The 17,323-nt window shown below is 40.0% G+C and overlaps 1 protein-coding gene across 7 annotated transcripts in view; it reads left to right on the plus strand.

Annotated features, from left to right (window-relative positions):
- LOC149197770 (uncharacterized protein At2g33490-like) overlaps positions 1-17,323 on the plus strand; it is a 541,003-nt gene that overhangs the window by 371,832 nt on the left and 151,848 nt on the right. For 4 of the 7 annotated variants that reach the window (XM_089405960.1, XM_089405959.1, XM_089405962.1 and 1 more), the window contains 3 exons: positions 11,500-11,574; positions 11,783-11,844; positions 11,961-12,029. In XM_089405960.1, coding sequence (XP_089262086.1) covers positions 11,500-11,574; positions 11,783-11,844; positions 11,961-12,029 — 206 coding nt within the window. Of the gene's footprint in view, positions 1-11,483; positions 11,575-11,782; positions 11,845-11,960; positions 12,030-17,323 lie in introns of all 7 variants that reach the window. The other 3 variants (XM_089405961.1, XM_089405963.1, XM_089405964.1) reach the window with 3 other exon arrangements.

Genomic DNA, 17,323 nt, shown 5'->3' on the forward strand with positions numbered 1-17,323 from the left:
TCCAATCTTCCCCACGAAAAACACCAGCGTCAGCCTCTAGGGACTGCGTGAGCCTCTTCTGCCCTCTGCGTCAGCTTTCCCGGTAGTTCCAACTATTCTCGGCAGTTTCGACTTCTGTCCTCTGCGTCAACTTTCCCGGCAGTTCCTTCAGTTCTCCGCAGTTCTGGTTTTTCCCGGTAGTTTCGGCTTCTGCCCTCTACTCAACTTTCCCGGCTGTTCCGGCAGTTCTCGGAAGTTCTGGCTCAGTGTTGCGGGGGAGCGCCCCCCCCCCCTTCGAACCCGCTCCCGAAGCGCGCTCCCAAAATCGCCCCCGGACGGGAGCGATTTTCGGGAGCGCGCTCCCATAAAAAAATTTACGCTCCCTGGTCTGTTAGGGAGCGACTTAGGGAGCGATCGCTCCCGCGCTCCCGGAGCGTTTTTTAATGCCCGGGAGCGATTGCTCCCGGGCATTAAAAAACGCTCCCGGAGCGAATCGAGTTGGGCCTGGAGCGGTTCGACGGAAAAAAAAATCCGTCGGACCCGAAATAAATAAAAAATTTTGAATTTTTTTTTAGTTTTATAAGGCCAATGGGCCAAAAATCATTCATTATAATTTCATTGAGCAAGTTTGGAGCTGGAGCAAGAGCATTGGAGCGAAGAGCAAGTGTTGAGGAGCGAGGAGCAAGTGCCAAGGAGCGAGGAGCGAGCCTGCAGAGGTAAGTAACTTAGTAATCTAGTTAGTTTAGCTGGTTAGGTAGTTAATTTAGTTGATTTAATTTAGTTGTTTGAGTTTAACTGTTTAAAAATCATGTATTTAAATTAAATTAATTAATCCCAATAAATTAAATTAATTAATCCCAATAAATTAAATTAATTTGCAGATTCAAGACTCAAAACCCTACAAACATCAAACACCATAGACCTGACGATATTTATTGGCATTTTCCTCTTCCTGGTCCCTTTTATGGTTATCATGGTGGTGCATAGTAGGAAACAGAGGGGGCCCCAAACTGAAGAGGGGGATGAAGAAGCCGGAGGAAGTCAAATGGGTGAAAACCCCAGTGAGGAGGAGGTGGAGGAGGGTGAACATGACCCTCAAAAAACTAAACAAGACCAAACTCCACTGTGGAAATATGTTCAAAGGGCTGAAACAGGGAGAGGGGGTGGAACCACTAAATTTCATTGCCCCCATTGCAACACTGATTACACAGGTTCATACACCCGTGCTAGAAGACACCTCTACGGGAAAAGGCCATGGGATGGAGAGAAACAAATAGGAATCAAAACTTGTGCAGCGGTGTCAACAACAGATAGAGCCAAATACATAAAGGAAGAGGAGGACGCCCAATACAGAACAAAAAGATCAAGGGGTTTCTTTGAACCAAGCTCACAATCACAAAGAACTCCTTCAGCATCCTCCCAAGGCAGTGGATATGGACATGGAGGCACAGGGTCATCATCTTTGAGGCGTAGAACCATATCAGATTTCCTTGATGAGGGGTGTAGGAATGATGTGGATTCAAAAGTTTACAGGTTCCTCTATGCATGTGGGATACCATTCAATGTTCTACGCTCACCTTATTGGCATGAAAAGGTTTCTGCCATAAATGATGCCCCTAAAGGATACAAGAGCCCTGGGTATGACAAGGCAAGAACTGTTGGCCTTGATCACGAAAAAGCAAAAATATCACATTCTTTGAATAAAATGACAAGTTCTTGGACTGACAATGGGGTGTCCATTGTATCTGATGGATGGACAAATGTAAAAGGCAAGCCATTGATAAGTGTTCTTGCTGTGTCTGTTAGTGGTCCCATCTTTCTAGCTGCACATGATTACTCAGACAAGTTCAAGACCGCTATCAACATTGCAGAAGCATTACTAGAAACAATTGAGCGTATTGTCCCATACAATGTCATCCAAGTCATCACTGATAATGCTCCTAATTGTAAGGCAGCGGGAGCAATTATTGAGGATAAATACCCGAACATATTTTGGTCTGGATGTTTGGTTCACACATTGAACCTTCTGTTGCATGATATTGTCAAAAACAAAAATGAACAATACCAATGGATTGGTGATTTGTACAAGAAAGGAAAACAAATGATAAAATTTATTACAAATCATAGCAATACCCATGGCCTTTTCCGCAGTCACTCGAGATTGGAGTTGCTGAAGATTGCGAGGACTAGATTTGGTAGCTATTACCTCACCTTCAGGCGCCTTTTGAAGGTAAGAGAGGCATTAGCTAGCATGGTATCAAGTCCACTTTGGCAGGTGTTAAAGGAAAGGGCTACAAATGTAGCTGACATGGCAGGTTTTGAAATGGTGGAGGAGGCCGCTCTTGATGGGCAGTTTTGGACAACTGTGAGGCAGGTATTGGATTTCACCAAGCCAATTTATCACATGATTCGGTTTGCAGATACAAACAAACCAGTGATTGGCGAGGTGTATGAGCAAATGGATACCATGTTGGGGGAAATAAAAGACATTGTTCATAATAGAGATCCCAACTTGTACAAACTGATTCATGATTGTGTGTGTGAACGGTGGAATAGGCTTAACCTTCCACTACATTGCTTGGCGTATATCCTTACGCCAAAATACTACTCTACATCTTGGTTGGGCCAACCTGCAGCAGGGGGTGGGGTTAGGACCAAACCCCATTTAGATCAAGAGGTAACTAGAGGATATCTGGAAGCATTAGAAAAGTTGGTGCCTGACAGGGGGAATGTGCAGTTGTGCGCCTTGAAATAGGCAGATACTTCAGTGGCACTGGTTTGTATGGTAACTTCCATGCAATGGACGACAAAGATAAATTTGATTCTCTCACATGGTGGGAAACATATGGCGGCCACGGACTTTTGCCAAAATTGGCAAAAATAGTTCTTTTACAGGTTGTAAATTCTTCTTCTGCAGAGAGGTGTTGGAGCACCTACAGTTATATACATAATGTGAAAAGAAACAGACTCAACAAAAACCGAGCAGAAAGCTTGGTTTATGTGCACTATAACTTGAGGTTGTTGAGTCATTACTGTGATCGGGCTAATGAAGATCCCACATATAAAATTTGGGACAATCACCCTGAGGACGACAATTTGGAGGATGGCATTGTACATATTGAAGAACTAGAAGAGGAGCTTGTAAGGGATGAAAATGAAGCAGCTGCAGCAGCCATGCCACCTCCACCTCCACCATCCAGTAGCAGTGCTCGAGGCCCGAGTCTTGTTCCATTGCTGTCGCCACCTCCATCGACACCCTCGCGTGGAGGTTCTAGTTCTGGTCGTCGGTCTGTGCGGGAGACTCCTAGAAGACCACCACGACCTGCTTATACTCCTGGAGACTCTCGTGGCAAGGGCCACATGTAGATTTACAGTTTACTTGTCTTTTTTAGTTTCTATTAGACTTTAGTTTTCATAACTGTTGAGTTTTGAGTCCTTGACTCTTGACTCTTGACTCTTTCATATCATTGTGATATTTTTTGTAAACATTATATCACTGTGACAATGAAAATTTGAAGTTTGAAGTTGGGCCTTGGCAATTATAACTCATTGGTAATGATTGTGAATTATGAATATGATGCTTTGTGAAAGACTAAAGTTGTTTCATTTCATCTCATTATTCATGTTTCATTTTATAAATTTTTAACATTTCATATCATGTTAACAGTTAGAAGTTAGGACTTAGAAATATCTTCGATATTACTTCTTGTAATGGTTAAACTTGGCTTACAAGTACAACTTTGGTGATCAATGATGATAAATGTTATTGAATTTTCAATTCTGAAAGCTTGAAGTTGAAGCTTTAATATTGAATTTGATGAATCATGATTTATAAGACTCAATATGTTGCAGTTGTAATATGTATTTTACTAACTTGTGGACATGGTTGATGACGATTATAATTTCTAGATGATTGATGTGATATGGTTCACCGTTCAATGATCAATTTATGTTTTTTTATGTTTTTTATGTCTATTTCATCATTCTACATGTTTTTGTTGACATATATGTATCAAAAATTAAAAAATATAAAATATATATATATTTTTAAAAAATCGCTCCCGGATTCGCTCCCAAACCGGGAGCTTCTGAAAATGGTCGCTCCCGCTCCCGTTTTCGCTCCCGCTCCCCGCTCCCGCTCCCGCTCCCAAGTAACATTGTTCTGGCTGTTCTCGGCAATTCCGGCTTTTGCCCTCTGCTTCAGCTTTCTCGGCTGTTCCGGTAGTTCTCGACAGTTCCGGCTTCTGCCCTTTGTGTCAGCTTTCCTGGCTGTTCTGGCAGTTCCCAGCAGTTTCGGCTTCTGCCCTTTGCGTTAGCTTTCCCGACTTTTTCAGTAGTTCTGGCTATTCCAGGCAGTTCCGGTTTCTACCCTCTGCGTCAGCTTTCCCTAATTTTTCGGCAATTCCTGGTAGTTCCAGCTTCTGCTCTCTGCGTCAGTTTTACTGGCAGTTCTTGATAGTTCCGGCTGTTTCCGCAGTTCTGGCTTCTGCGCTCTACATCAGCTTTCCCGGCTACTGCGTTGATCCTCCCGACACTATCTCTGCCTCTCTGCTTCTGTATTCACTTCCCCTTAGCTGCAACTTTGATCACTCTCTCAAATTTCTCAGCAAATCTAGCCCCAAAAGTCAAAATCTTGATCTCTTGGTGTGTTCTCCAAGGGACCCTCAAGCCTCCTCTTATACTTTTCTCGTTGACAGATCAATGATCGAGATTAAGTCCCTAATCAACAACTAAGATTAGATCTAGCTTGATCCATGACTTTTGGACCATTCTAACACAATTTTATATTAATTCACATTAATATTTTTATTTCCCTAAGTTTAGACTTAGGGACTCTGTTGTTGCGCAAAGTATCTAGGCACCGCGACAATGCTCAGAGTAAGGGTTGTCACTCTTGATCCTTACTCCGTTTAGACTCTCTCCTAGACAAGTCAAGGGGGGTAGCCCTTAAGGTAAATGGATGAGGATAGCCTGCAAAAAACAGACTCTAGGAGATTTTAATGATGAACAACTTGATGAATCTAATTGATTAAATCATATGAATAGATTAAACGCCAACGCAAACAAGACACGACCACAAGATAGAAACAATTATAGACCAGTGCCTTTAATATTTGAATTAACCATCAACTAAATAAAACAAGTTGTCCAAAACGATTTTCAATATGTGACGAATAATGACAATCATGAATAATCAATAAATGCCCAAAATTGCGTTATGCAAGATATTCCAGATTTAAGATGATTATCGTTAATGACCAAGATCTAGAATTAATTTTCTCCAATAGTCACAATAACTTCAAAATGTTTATCGCACTTGACATAAAAAATCATGAAAATTTTAGATTCTACTCCTAACACCAGAAACACCAAGAGATTTTAAGTTAGCAATTCAATCGTTCCTTAGGAAATTAATTAAATGCAACAAATGAAGATTTTTTTTTCAACGCGACAGAAAATGAATCAAAGGGTTAAAAATTAAAATTTTAATGGGCCATAGGCCACATTAAATTTTTTTAATATTAAAGCGTAAATCCCTTTAATTTATTTTAAACTCCTTAGTCACCAAATCTTTTTAGACTTTTAAATTTATTTTAATGTTTTTTAATATTTTTTGGATTTTTTTAAAGATTTTTAGATTTTTTAATGTTTAGAACTTTTTAATTTTTAACTTTTAAGATTTTTTAAATTTTTATTGAGTTTGTATATTTTTATTTGGTTTTGTTAATTTTGTGTAAAAAAAAAAAACAAAATCAAATGTCAAAAAAAATAAAAAATAAAAAAGGCTTTTCACTTTTCATTTTTTTTCAATGTTTTAGATTTTTATTTTTAAATTAAATAAAAAGAAAGTAAATCGAATGAAACTAAAAGAGAAAAAATCATATGCTAACCCTAACTAAATAAAAATGAGAGCTAACGAATATATGAGTTAAATAAATAAAAAAAAGGGAATGCGGCTAACCTAAATATATACACAAAATAAAACAAAATCGAATGAGCTGACTAAACTAACCATACAAGCCAAAATCAAAATCTATCTAAACCCAACCTAACCCTAAGTCTAACTATACACAAACACTAACACCGTAAGGAAACTAATTTTGATCATATGACTATACAATATTAAAAAAAAAAAAGAAACATCGAAATGCTGCTTTGTGTTTGGATTTGCAGGTGAGGTCCGCGAAAGGAAAACCCGACGGAAGGAGCAAGGAGCAGGGATGACAGAGAGATGGCAGCATGGAGATGGCTGAGGGTAGATGGAGTTCTAAGGGGCAGCAGTTAGAAAGGGAAAGCCGAGGAGAGGGAAGGAAGCAGCGAAAGGATGAGGAAATCGACGACAAAAAGGAAGAAAAAATTGCAGGTTTGGCAGCTCGACGACGCTGAGGGATGGACACGGGGTTTGTTGTGAGCGTTTGCAGGTGGAGCAACAGTGTGGGGAGTTTGGATGGACAACTGAGAGAGGCGGATATTGGACAACATTTAGGCAGAAGGATATGTGTGGAGAGGGAGGGTGAGGCTGGAGATGAGCCGGGTAGATTCGATGGTGGAAAAGGACTGTGTAGACAGGCAGCAATCAAAACTGCGGATTAGGGAAGAGGATTTGGACGTAGGGGAGAAGGGACTGCATGGGGATTGAAGAGAAGGGAAACTGCAATGTGGATAAGGGTTTTGACAACAGCAAGATAGGCGTGAGGTTGTGGGCTGCTGTAGAGAAACGACAACGAGGTTAAGGGAGATGAGAGAGAAAAACGCAAGAAGACACCCGATTTTTTTCCAGATCTTAAAAATTTATAACCCAAACTCAGATAGTAAAAGTAATTTCGAAATTCTCCAGAAAACAACGTAAAAAACAAATTCGAAATTTTTCTGCTTAGGAAAAACTAGGCAACCTGCAAAATGGTGGCCCAGAACTTCCACCAGAACCTCTAAATTTTTTTTTTCCAGAAATCTCAATTAAATTTTTAAAATCGCTCCACTTGAGATTTCTTGAAACCCTTATAAAATTTCTGAATTAAAAAAAAAAAATTAAAACTCTTGGATTGTAAAATCTCTGGACAGAAACAGAAATCCAGATCTTACCCTCCAGGGCCTAGATCTGGACTTTGCACAACTTTCAACTTTAGATCTGCAGCTTCAGGACAATAATAAACACCCAAACAATATATACAATGACCAAAAAAAGTAAAACTCAGAAAACCCAAGTCAGAACGCTAAAGATAATTATAGATCTATGTACATAAATGACAGATCTATCAGATCTAGGGAGTGTGAGTTTGACTCTGCTCCCAAATCTGATGATCTGAGGCTCTCAACAGCCAGATCTATTGATTTAGCACAGAAAAAAATTAATTTGTTTTTGAATTTTTAGAGGAGGTACTGAGCTCAAAACCCTCTATGCATCGCCCATAAAAATATCGTATGATAAGCTCGGGATCAAATTTGAGCTGGGTTCTTCAGAAAACATGGATCGGGAGTTGTTTGGTTCAGCCGAGAACTTCCTCGAACGCCTGATGATCTAATAATCAAGGATCTCCTGCAAAAATCAATTTAACCATCAACATAGAGCGAGAAAACGATAATAAAATTCAAATAAATAGAGATACCTGCTATTATATTCAAAACTTAAATTATCATTCAAACCCTAGCGACTGAGCAAGATACCTGTATTCAAATCACTCTTCAGAAAGTTATCATCAATGGCTAAAAAGAAATCTACGCATGAAAATGACACATCTTACAGTGTTTCTATGAAGAGTAACACCAGCAGAAATTAACCCCAAAGTCTTTTCTTTTTTGCTCATGAAAATATTACAAGAGAGCTTTTCGCTTAGTACATTATCCAGAGATCCCATCCCACTGACTGATGACCTCCTATTTAAAGATAAATCCTCCAACGGCTAGTTCGAGTGATCCTTGTCAAAGCAATTTCGACCGTTGATGAGGATTAAAATTTATTTTAATCTCATCCGTCGAAATTTTAAATTATTGAGGAAATTCAAAATTTTCAATTAAATGCATTTTAATCAATTCAAAAATTTAATTTTTGAATTAATTTCCTCCAAAATTTTGACTTTGACTCAACCCCAGGGACCAAAGGCTTAAAATTTAGCAAAATAATTAATTTACCTTAGTCCCTGGATCTCCTAAACTTTGATTTTTTAAGGACCAACGAATTTTGCTTTTGGAGAATTTAAATTTACCTAGGACCTAGAATTAATCAAATTTCTGGCTTGAGATTTTAATTAATTTTGGCCAGAAAATTTAATTAATTAACCTATGAGGGGATAAATTATTTTTCTAACTCTCAAAGACACTTTCTATCATGATTTTTACATTTTTTACATCTCAAGGGGAAAAACCCATTTACAAAAAACCCTCACAGACTACCTAGTTTTGCGACACAAATATAATCTAGCAGATCAAACAATTTGTAATAAAATAACCTAACCAAATAGTCAAGATTATTCCCAAATCACTTTTACATAGACTTGATCTAGAACACTAGGACTCCCCTAAGATCCCAGTGACAAAATCCATTTCGGCTTTGGGGTAATGCTGAAGGAAAACTCTGTCGACCATCCGAGAATGGATCGGTGAGACAAAAAACCTCTCGGAATGTAAATCGTTACCAGAAAAGTAGGTTTACCTAGGTGATTACACACACGACACGGATCTGCTGAGATTATTTACATTATACACATGCAGACTGGGTTTACATTATAAGATGATGATCAAACTGATGATGATAGCTGGATGGCACGAACACATCGATCAGGCGCTACCCCTTTTGTGAAAAAAGGGGGTGTACTGCTATGGGTCGTTGACACGTAGTGGTCAACAGACTCCATTAAAAATATTAATTATTTTAATATCTCCCAAACTGTTTAGAATCTGCCCAAACCCTTTCTGGGTATTGGAGATCTCATATGCCTTAGCCTGTCCACCAAATTTCGTGGCTAGAGCACATCCGATGCTACCCCAAATCAACATTTGTCCTGAGAATATTGGGCAGGTCGAGCCTTCCAGATTGGGAGGAACTGTGGGTAGCTCTTCGTCAAGAAGAGATCAGATGGGTGACCAAGGCGGGGAGTAGTGGAAAAGGGGTCAGAATCAAGGAGGAAGAAGAAGATGTGGCTCTCGCATCTGCGGGAAAACAGGAGAAGAGAAAGAAGAAGGACCTCTCCAAGGTCAAATGCTTCCATTGTGGATAACTGGGTCACTATGCGAACCAGTGTTCGAGGAAGAAGAGTAAGGGAGAGGCTTCTGAGACTAAGGTAGCGCCAGCGAGGGCGGAGAAAGAAGTGGAGATAGATGACAACTGTGCCATGAGTGCTCATGCGCCTCTTGAAAGGAAGTGGGGAGACATCGAGCTGTAGTCAGACGGACTACAGATGATGAGGGGCAGGATCCTTGAGGTACCCAACCTCTTGGATTATACCTTGCTACAGGAGCCCTGAAGAGAAGTAGTAGGACTGGTAGATGTCTGTAGAGACGGATGTGGATGGAGTGACAGAGGGTGCTATAGTGCAAGAGTCCCGGGACAACGTGAGGCAACAGCGTGAGATGCATGGAGTTGTTGCAACATCGTAGAGGTCAATAGAGGGAGCACTTGTTAGCAACAGAGGGAGCTTCAACATTGGGAGTGTTTCTAACCTGACAGAGATGTTGGAGTTGGGAGGATCAGTGACTTTCTTCTTAGTAACTGAGTTGCAGTGCAGCGGTTAGCAGTGGTAGTGCTATGGGCAACACCATGTAGCATGATGAGAGGGGATGCAGTGCAGATGCAACAATGGTAGTGGCAGGGCCATGGGCAGCAGCACAGATGCAGAGGGAGCAGCCGTACAGATGCAGCAGTGGTAATGGCAGGGCCATGGGCAGCAGTACAGGATGCGACAGTGCAGAGGACGTTGGGCGGGGAGGCCTAGCATCAGCACAGGACCGATGTTGGATGATCAGGGTGATACTCAGTGAGGAGTATTACTAGAGCACAATCCTCGCTAAGAGGGAGTGTTGATTTGGGGTAGCATCGGATGTGCTCTAGCCATGAAAATTGGTGGAGAGGCTAAAGCACATGAGATCTCCAAGACCTAGAAATGGTTTGGGTAGATTCTAACCGGTTTGGGAGATAGTAAAATAATTAATATTTTTAATGGAGTTCCTAAGTCTAAACTTAGGAAAAATAATTAATGGAGTTTCTAAGTCTAAACTAAGTCTTGGTCTAGACTTGAAACGTCGACAAAGCAAAGATGAAAACTGTGGAATATCCGAGTGTAAATTCTAAAAAACCGAACCACAGAAATCTACAATCCATTATATTAATGGGTATTAATATAAAATTGGGTGAGAAGGTTCCAAAAGTCATGGATCAAGCCAAATCTAATCTTAGCCGTTTATTAGAGGTTTAATCTTGGTCGTTGATGGACCAACGAGAAAAGTATAAGAGGAGGCTTGAGGGTTAGTTGGAGAACACACCGGAGAGATCAAGAATCTGATTTTCTGGGGCAGGGTTGGCTGAGGAAATTGAGTGAGTGATTAGAGTTGCAATTGAGGGGCAGTGAATACATAGCAGAGAGGCAGAGTTAGTACCAGAGGATCAGCGCAGAGCAGGGAGAGGGACGCAAAGCCAACTAGAGGCCATGCAGAGGCAGCCAGGAGCTACGCAGAGCCAGAGAGGGCCAGCGTGTGAGATGCAGAGGGTCCAGGGGCTGACGTAGAGGTTCCAGAAGTTGACACAGAGCCCAGAGAGGTTGACCCTGGGTTAGAGAGGCTGATGTAGGGCCTAGAGGCAGTGCTGGGAGCATTTGTGGGACAGACTGAGAGCTGGAGAGTTGGATAGGGTGACGTAGTCCCTATTAGAGTGACGCAGGGCAGCAAAAGCTGCATTGTTGCTGTGGAATCGTTGATCCGGTGTTTTAGCCGGAATATCTGTCTCCAACTGAGAGGTACTATTGCCGGGGGCATTCTCTGTTGGGTGAGCCATTTCTAGAACCCAGGTTGTATTCTGAAACTCCATAATAATAAAACCCTCTGAATAGCTGCACCGGTATTCCCGCATTGGGTTTTTCCGGGGACATTAGTCCAAAAACAACAGTGTCACTTGTGTGCTTGTTTACTTTTAGTTGATGATCTGTATGTGTTGATACTATACTTGTATTTGTTTTCAAAATTTACATGGTAAATAACTTGTTAATTAATTGAACAAGTAGGAAGAAATAAATTAGATAGTACAGGAAGAATTTCTAACAGGTTAAACTTAGAAATTCCAACAGTGCTTAGTCATCAGGTATTGTTTTAATTTTATAACTTAAGGAGAATGATGATATGTCGGTTGACTTTTCCTTCATTGTGTCCAGTAGTTGTTTGGTTCTATTCATTGTTTTTATCTGTCTACATTCATAAAACTTATTTCTATTTCTTTATGCTTAGGGAAGTTTTGTTGAATGTCAGCAGCTTTTATGATTGAATTTCTGTATCTACATTGGACTGATAAGCTGAAGCAGGTGATGTTGTCTGCAGAATTTTCACAGGCACTGCAAGATATGGCTGCTTTTTGGCTAGAGAATACATCATTGAGAATTGATGATGAGAATGGTAAGTTTGAATGTCTTAGTACTAAGTTTCACACCCTTTGTTGTTTAGTAATAGATTGTCACTGTGTGTCCTCCAGTCAGTCTGATGGTAAACCCCTAGATTCTTGTATTTGGTTAGGTTTAGGTTTTAAAATTGAACTTTTCAATGCTTCCTTGATCAGGGTTTTAGGATATTCATTGATATACTTTTTTTGGGTTGGTAAAAACAGGAAGAGTTTTAAGAAGGTTGGGAAAAGTCCAACATGAACTCCACAAGATATTTGATCATTATGTATGTAGTAGACTAAAATGTGCTTATAGACGTATCTTTAATATTTTACTTAATAGCATTGCAAGATTGTTATATTTTATTTCTCACAGGATTTACAAATTTTGTGTATTTTGCAGCGAGTTCATATTTGTCACACGTTAACAACCCCCTCAGAAACTCTTTTGAATGAACTTCAAAATGTGGAGGTTTGTTATTATCTCCTCATAAAAAATGATGATCAAGGTTGCAAAACTGACTTTGTTTAATGATTTATTTTCATGTCTAGTATCATTATATACGCTAAAAATTATGTTCCTTTATGCTCTTAGCATTATACGAGATTACCTATTTAATCATTGTCGTCTTTTAAAGTAGTTTCAACTTCAACCAGGCATGGGTGTAATGCCTCAATTTATGATGACAATACAATTTGACAATAGGGGGCCTGCTATTGAGGTCTGTTGTATTTGTGACAGAACCTTTTCTAGTGTTGTAAATTTACAAACTTCTTCGTGCGGCGACCTTCAATGTAGTGGTCATGTTCAGATCGATGGTTTCTAAAATAATCTAACAGTGTCTTTTACTTATAGAACCGGATATGCACGGTCATTAAAGGGAAAATAAGCTTTCATTAATATCGTGATAAGTTTACAACATTTCAATGAATTAGTAGCTCTCCGGCACTCTCAAAGTTTCCTCTTTATGCACAAGGTCATTAAAGGGAAAATAAGCTTTCATTGATATGATACAATATAAAATGTAGTTTAAAATATTACAATGACACAGAAGCTCTCCTACTCTCTAACTCTTCTGTCTTCTCTCTCTTTGCTGGTGTACTCTTCTGCCTCTTCTACTATCTACTCTAACTATTTAACATTATCATTCTTCATCTTCAGGCATTTCCACAGTTTCTTTGATATTTGATTAAGGGGAAAATAATATTTCATTAATATGATACAATAAGTTTACAACATTACAATGAATTAGAAGCTCTCTGGCTCTCTCAAACTTTCCTCTCTGTAGACAAGGTCATTACAGGGAAAACAAACTTTCATTAATATGATACAATAGAAATCATGGCTTATAACATTACAATGGCTCAGAATACTCTCTAACTCTTCTGTCTGCTCTTTGTTGGTCTACTCTATTGCCTCTTCTGTCTTCCATGAGATCTTCAGGCATTTCCAGAGTTTCTTACTCAAGATTCATAACAGGAGAGACAACACGGAAAAGAATGTGAATAGAGATGAAGTTGTTATTGAGTGGTCCCTTTGATTGCTAGATCTCGTGCATGTCATTAAAAATCAATCATTCATTCATTCATTTTCATTCATTCCCACTATCACTTTAGTTTCACATGCATCAGTGCATTTTACATCTAACTTTATTCCACTCCGTACTCTTAGTGCTTTCTCACATTATTTCACACATTGTTCTTAACGCTATTTTCCCGGCTTCCGCATTCTTCAATCTGCTTCCGCACTTGCTCTACTTGGCTCATCTTCAGGGGCACTACCTTCCCATACACTTTGCTTTCGAATCTACAACTGTAGTTGATTTTTCTCTATTGCACTCGTCAAACCGTGCATTATTCCTTATGTTTTTTTAGGCAAACAAACTTAGTCATGCCTATGCTAATCCTTCATAACTTTCTCACAAACTTTTCTCGAGTTTGTCTTATCTCTCTGTAACATGTGATGTTGGCGCATATACTTAGATTTTCTTTGAATGATCCTACCATTAGAGTTGTAGTACTGTTTCTAAGTGTTGTTAGGAGTCACGTTAGTGGGTCACAATAAATGTTAATGACCTGACATTAAATATAAGTTCGTGGAATGGTTGGGTGAATAACTTCTCAGTAAAGATTATCTCTCTAATGTTATGATCACGTGTCATTAAAAATGCCAACAATGGTATCAAAGTGAGAAGCATTTGGAGCATGCGTTTGAAGATGAACATTGCCAAGGTTTGAGCAGAAGTTATTGTCTTGAAAATCATAAGAAAATGTAAAAAGACAAGTTCAAATTTCATATTATAAGGTTTGAATATGATAAAATTAAATAATTTATTTTATAAATTTTATTAACATTTTAAAATTCTTAATACCGACAATGATATCAAAGTGAGAAGAATTTGAAGCCCGTGTTTGAAGATGAACATTGTACAGAAGTCATTGTTATTGTCTTGATGAAAGCGGAGAAAGTCAAAATCATATATATATATATATATAATCCTGTTTATGGTAAGGCAAAAGCCTATGGTGGAATACATGTTGATGAGAAATTAAACAATTTACCAAGAACGATGATGGCTTGATCACTAGGTTGACATCAACATTGGAGCTCGTGTTTGAAGATGAACATTGTCGAGGTTCGAGCAGAATTCATTGTCTTGAAGTAAGAAAAGTAAGTCAAAATTATACAAAAATATAAAATGGCAAGTTAAGTTTTTATATTATAAGGTTTAAACATCAGAAAATTTAAATATGTTTTCTTTTAAGTTTTGAAAGGCATTTTAAAATCCTATCTAATGTAAGGACATGTTACCACACAATCTAGCAAGGGTCCTAGGAGGGGTTCCAAAGGGACTGCTACTAGACCAAGTGACAACAACGAGACATGGACCCACTGTCACCTCAGTCAATGTCCTTTGCTCTTTACATACTTTCACTGATGGGAGGAGTCCTGATATGAAGGAAATCACTAGAAAGGTAAGGTCAATAACACTGTACAATGTGATTTCCAAAGCCCATTCAAAGGAGAGGCTCAAGTAATGGTTTGCTTGCTTAAAAAGCAAGATAAAGGCTCTCCAAGAAAGGCTTCTTGGTAGGAGGCCTAAACCTGGGTGAAAGGGTATTCAATAAAATAGTTATGCCTAGATCAGGGTTTCCTAGAAGGGGAAAAAGGACCTCTCTTAAGGTTTTGCAAGATAAGATCATGTGATGATTGGGACCATAAGAGAGACCTAGGGGTGCCCTAACTAGGCTTAGGGTTTTAAGGTTTACCATGAAAGAGACACCTCCAAGGAGGACCCTAAGTCAAGCTAGGACAAAGAAAGGGTTAAAATTGATCAAGCCTTGATTGAATGTAACCCTCAACAAGTCTCTCACTATGACGTTAAAGGTTGACTTCCAAAATCTGAGCTAGGGCTTAGCTTTTCTCACAAATGAACCGTTGAAAACTCGTGAAACTTGGTGAACCTCTAGAGGAGACAACAACGCAGAAGTTTTTCCAAGTGGAAGTGTAAAATCATCCCTCTAGAGAAATTCGCATGATGCCCTAGCAAGGACGTCGAGGGTGTGAAATTTCCTACACTCAAGGAACCCCTACTATAGCAAAACTGAACTTACCTCTCCTACTTGATTTTAATATACATTATCAAGTTATTTTTCTGAAAAATACTAAAGTAAACTGCTTCTGCAACCTACACCAATTTAATTTGATTACATGAAACAAGAAACTGAGCAAAGAACAAGATACATAGGACGCCGTTATTTTTGGAAAAAATAGTCCCCGGAAAAACCCAATGCGGGAAAATCGGTGCAACAGCTCTGGGGTTTTATATTATTAAGCAGTAGTTCTCAATACAATGTTGGATGCCCTCCCGACAATCTAGTTATAGAGAAAAATATCATGGTGGAAAACTCAGTGAGATTACCTCACTTCACCTGGCAGTGTCTGGCTGATCCAACGACAGAACTGGCTAACCCCGGCTATCTCTGCATTGGCCTTGCGTAGGCCCTGCATCAGCCTTACAGGTTCTGTGCTAGCCCTGCGCTGTCTCTTCTGCCTCCTGGAGCTTCTGTGTTAACCTTCCCTGGCTGTTTTGGCAGCTCCCCAACAAAAGTTTGGATTTCTACGTGAGGGCAGCTTCTCCTCTGCGCTGGCTCTCCCTAATTTAGCGTCAGGCCTGTGTGGGCCCAGACTGGCCCAACGTCAGTCCCTCTAGGTGCTGCGCTGCCTCCACTAGTGGCTCTTTGCCTCTCTGCCCAGTATTCCCGAACTATCCCTGCCCCTCTGCTACAGAATGATCACTTAGTTCGAATTTCTCAGCTTCCTAGCCCTAGAAATTTTGAACTCTAGATCAATTCATTCTCTCGGTGTGTTTCTAAATGAACCCCAAGCCTCTTTCTTATACTTTTCTCGTTGAGACTTCAATGACCGAGATTAAGTCTCTAATCAGCGACTAAGATTAAAATCTTGACTTGATCCGCTTTCTAGAACATTCTCACCCATATTTTGATTAATACCCATTAATACTTTAATTTCCTAATTTTCGACTTAGGAACGCCATTAAAAATATTAATTATTTTAACAAAATACAATTCGGGTGGAATTTCACCAAACGGTTTTTGGGTTCGTTAGAACTCATGTGCCTTAGCCTCTCCACCAATTTTCAAAGCTAGAGCACATCCGATGCTACCAAAAACTAACACTCCCTCTTAGCGAGGAATGTGTTCTAGCAACAATGTCCAAATGCATATTGCTCTGTCTCTGAAGCATCTCTTTTCTGCACTGTTGCTGCCACTAACATTGTGTTGCCGCTGCTACTATACTGCTACCCATGACACTACCACTGCCACTGCTGCATCTGTACTATAGCTCCCTCTACATTTGTTGCTAACACTGCCACTGCTAGCTCTGCACTGCGTCATTTTCCAATCGCTGCTGCTCAGCAACGGAAAAGCATCCCAAATTTTTGAACTAACTGTGTTCAGCATAATACCATGTGAATTTTGGAATCTGAGTGCTACTAGTCTCTGACCCTCTGAATCTTCTACGTTGTTGCTGACTTTTGCACTGTGCCATCTGCACTGCTACCAACCTTGCTTTGCGCTGATCAGTCTCTGGTCTCAGGCTACTGCATTTGTCTCTCCAACCAACCCACTACATCATCTGACACCAAGTCTATCTCGCTATTGCCGAATCTCGGGCTCGTAGCAAGGAATTGATCCAAGAGGTGGGTTCCTCAAGGATCTTGCCCACATGTAGTCCTCTCGACTACAGTTCTATATCGCCGCATTTCCCTCCTGGAGATGTGTGGGCACTCATGGCAAACTCATCTTTGTCAATTTTTGTTGGAGCAGCCTCAGGATCATGTTTCTCATCCTTATCCTTTTGCTTCAAAGGACACTGGGATGCAAAGTGGCCCATCTCGCCACATCTGAAACATTTCACCTTTGAAATGTCCTTCTTCCACTTCTGCTTCTGTTGTCCCTTTGATGCTAGAGCTGCATTCTCCTCCTCCTCCTTGGTCTTCGTGCCATTCCCACTATTGCCATTGAGGTTGACCTTAACCAGATCCCTCCTTAATTCTTCCTGTTGAAGGGTTTCCCACATCTCCTCCCATGAAGGTAGTCTTTCCCTGCCTAATATACTTTGGACGAAGACTTACCATTCATTTGAGGCTCCATCCAGGGCTGTCCTTACCATCGTGCTAGACTGAGGAGTAGACCCCACTGCAACAAGCTGGTCTCTGGTGTCCTGAAGACGTTGAATAT

The sequence above is a fragment of the Pinus tabuliformis genome, chromosome 2_2 (genome assembly GCF_031772625.1).
Source record: "Pinus tabuliformis cultivar Carrire ecotype Pingquan chromosome 2_2, CPIR1, whole genome shotgun sequence".
Taxonomy (NCBI): Eukaryota; Viridiplantae; Streptophyta; class Pinopsida; order Pinales; family Pinaceae; genus Pinus; species Pinus tabuliformis.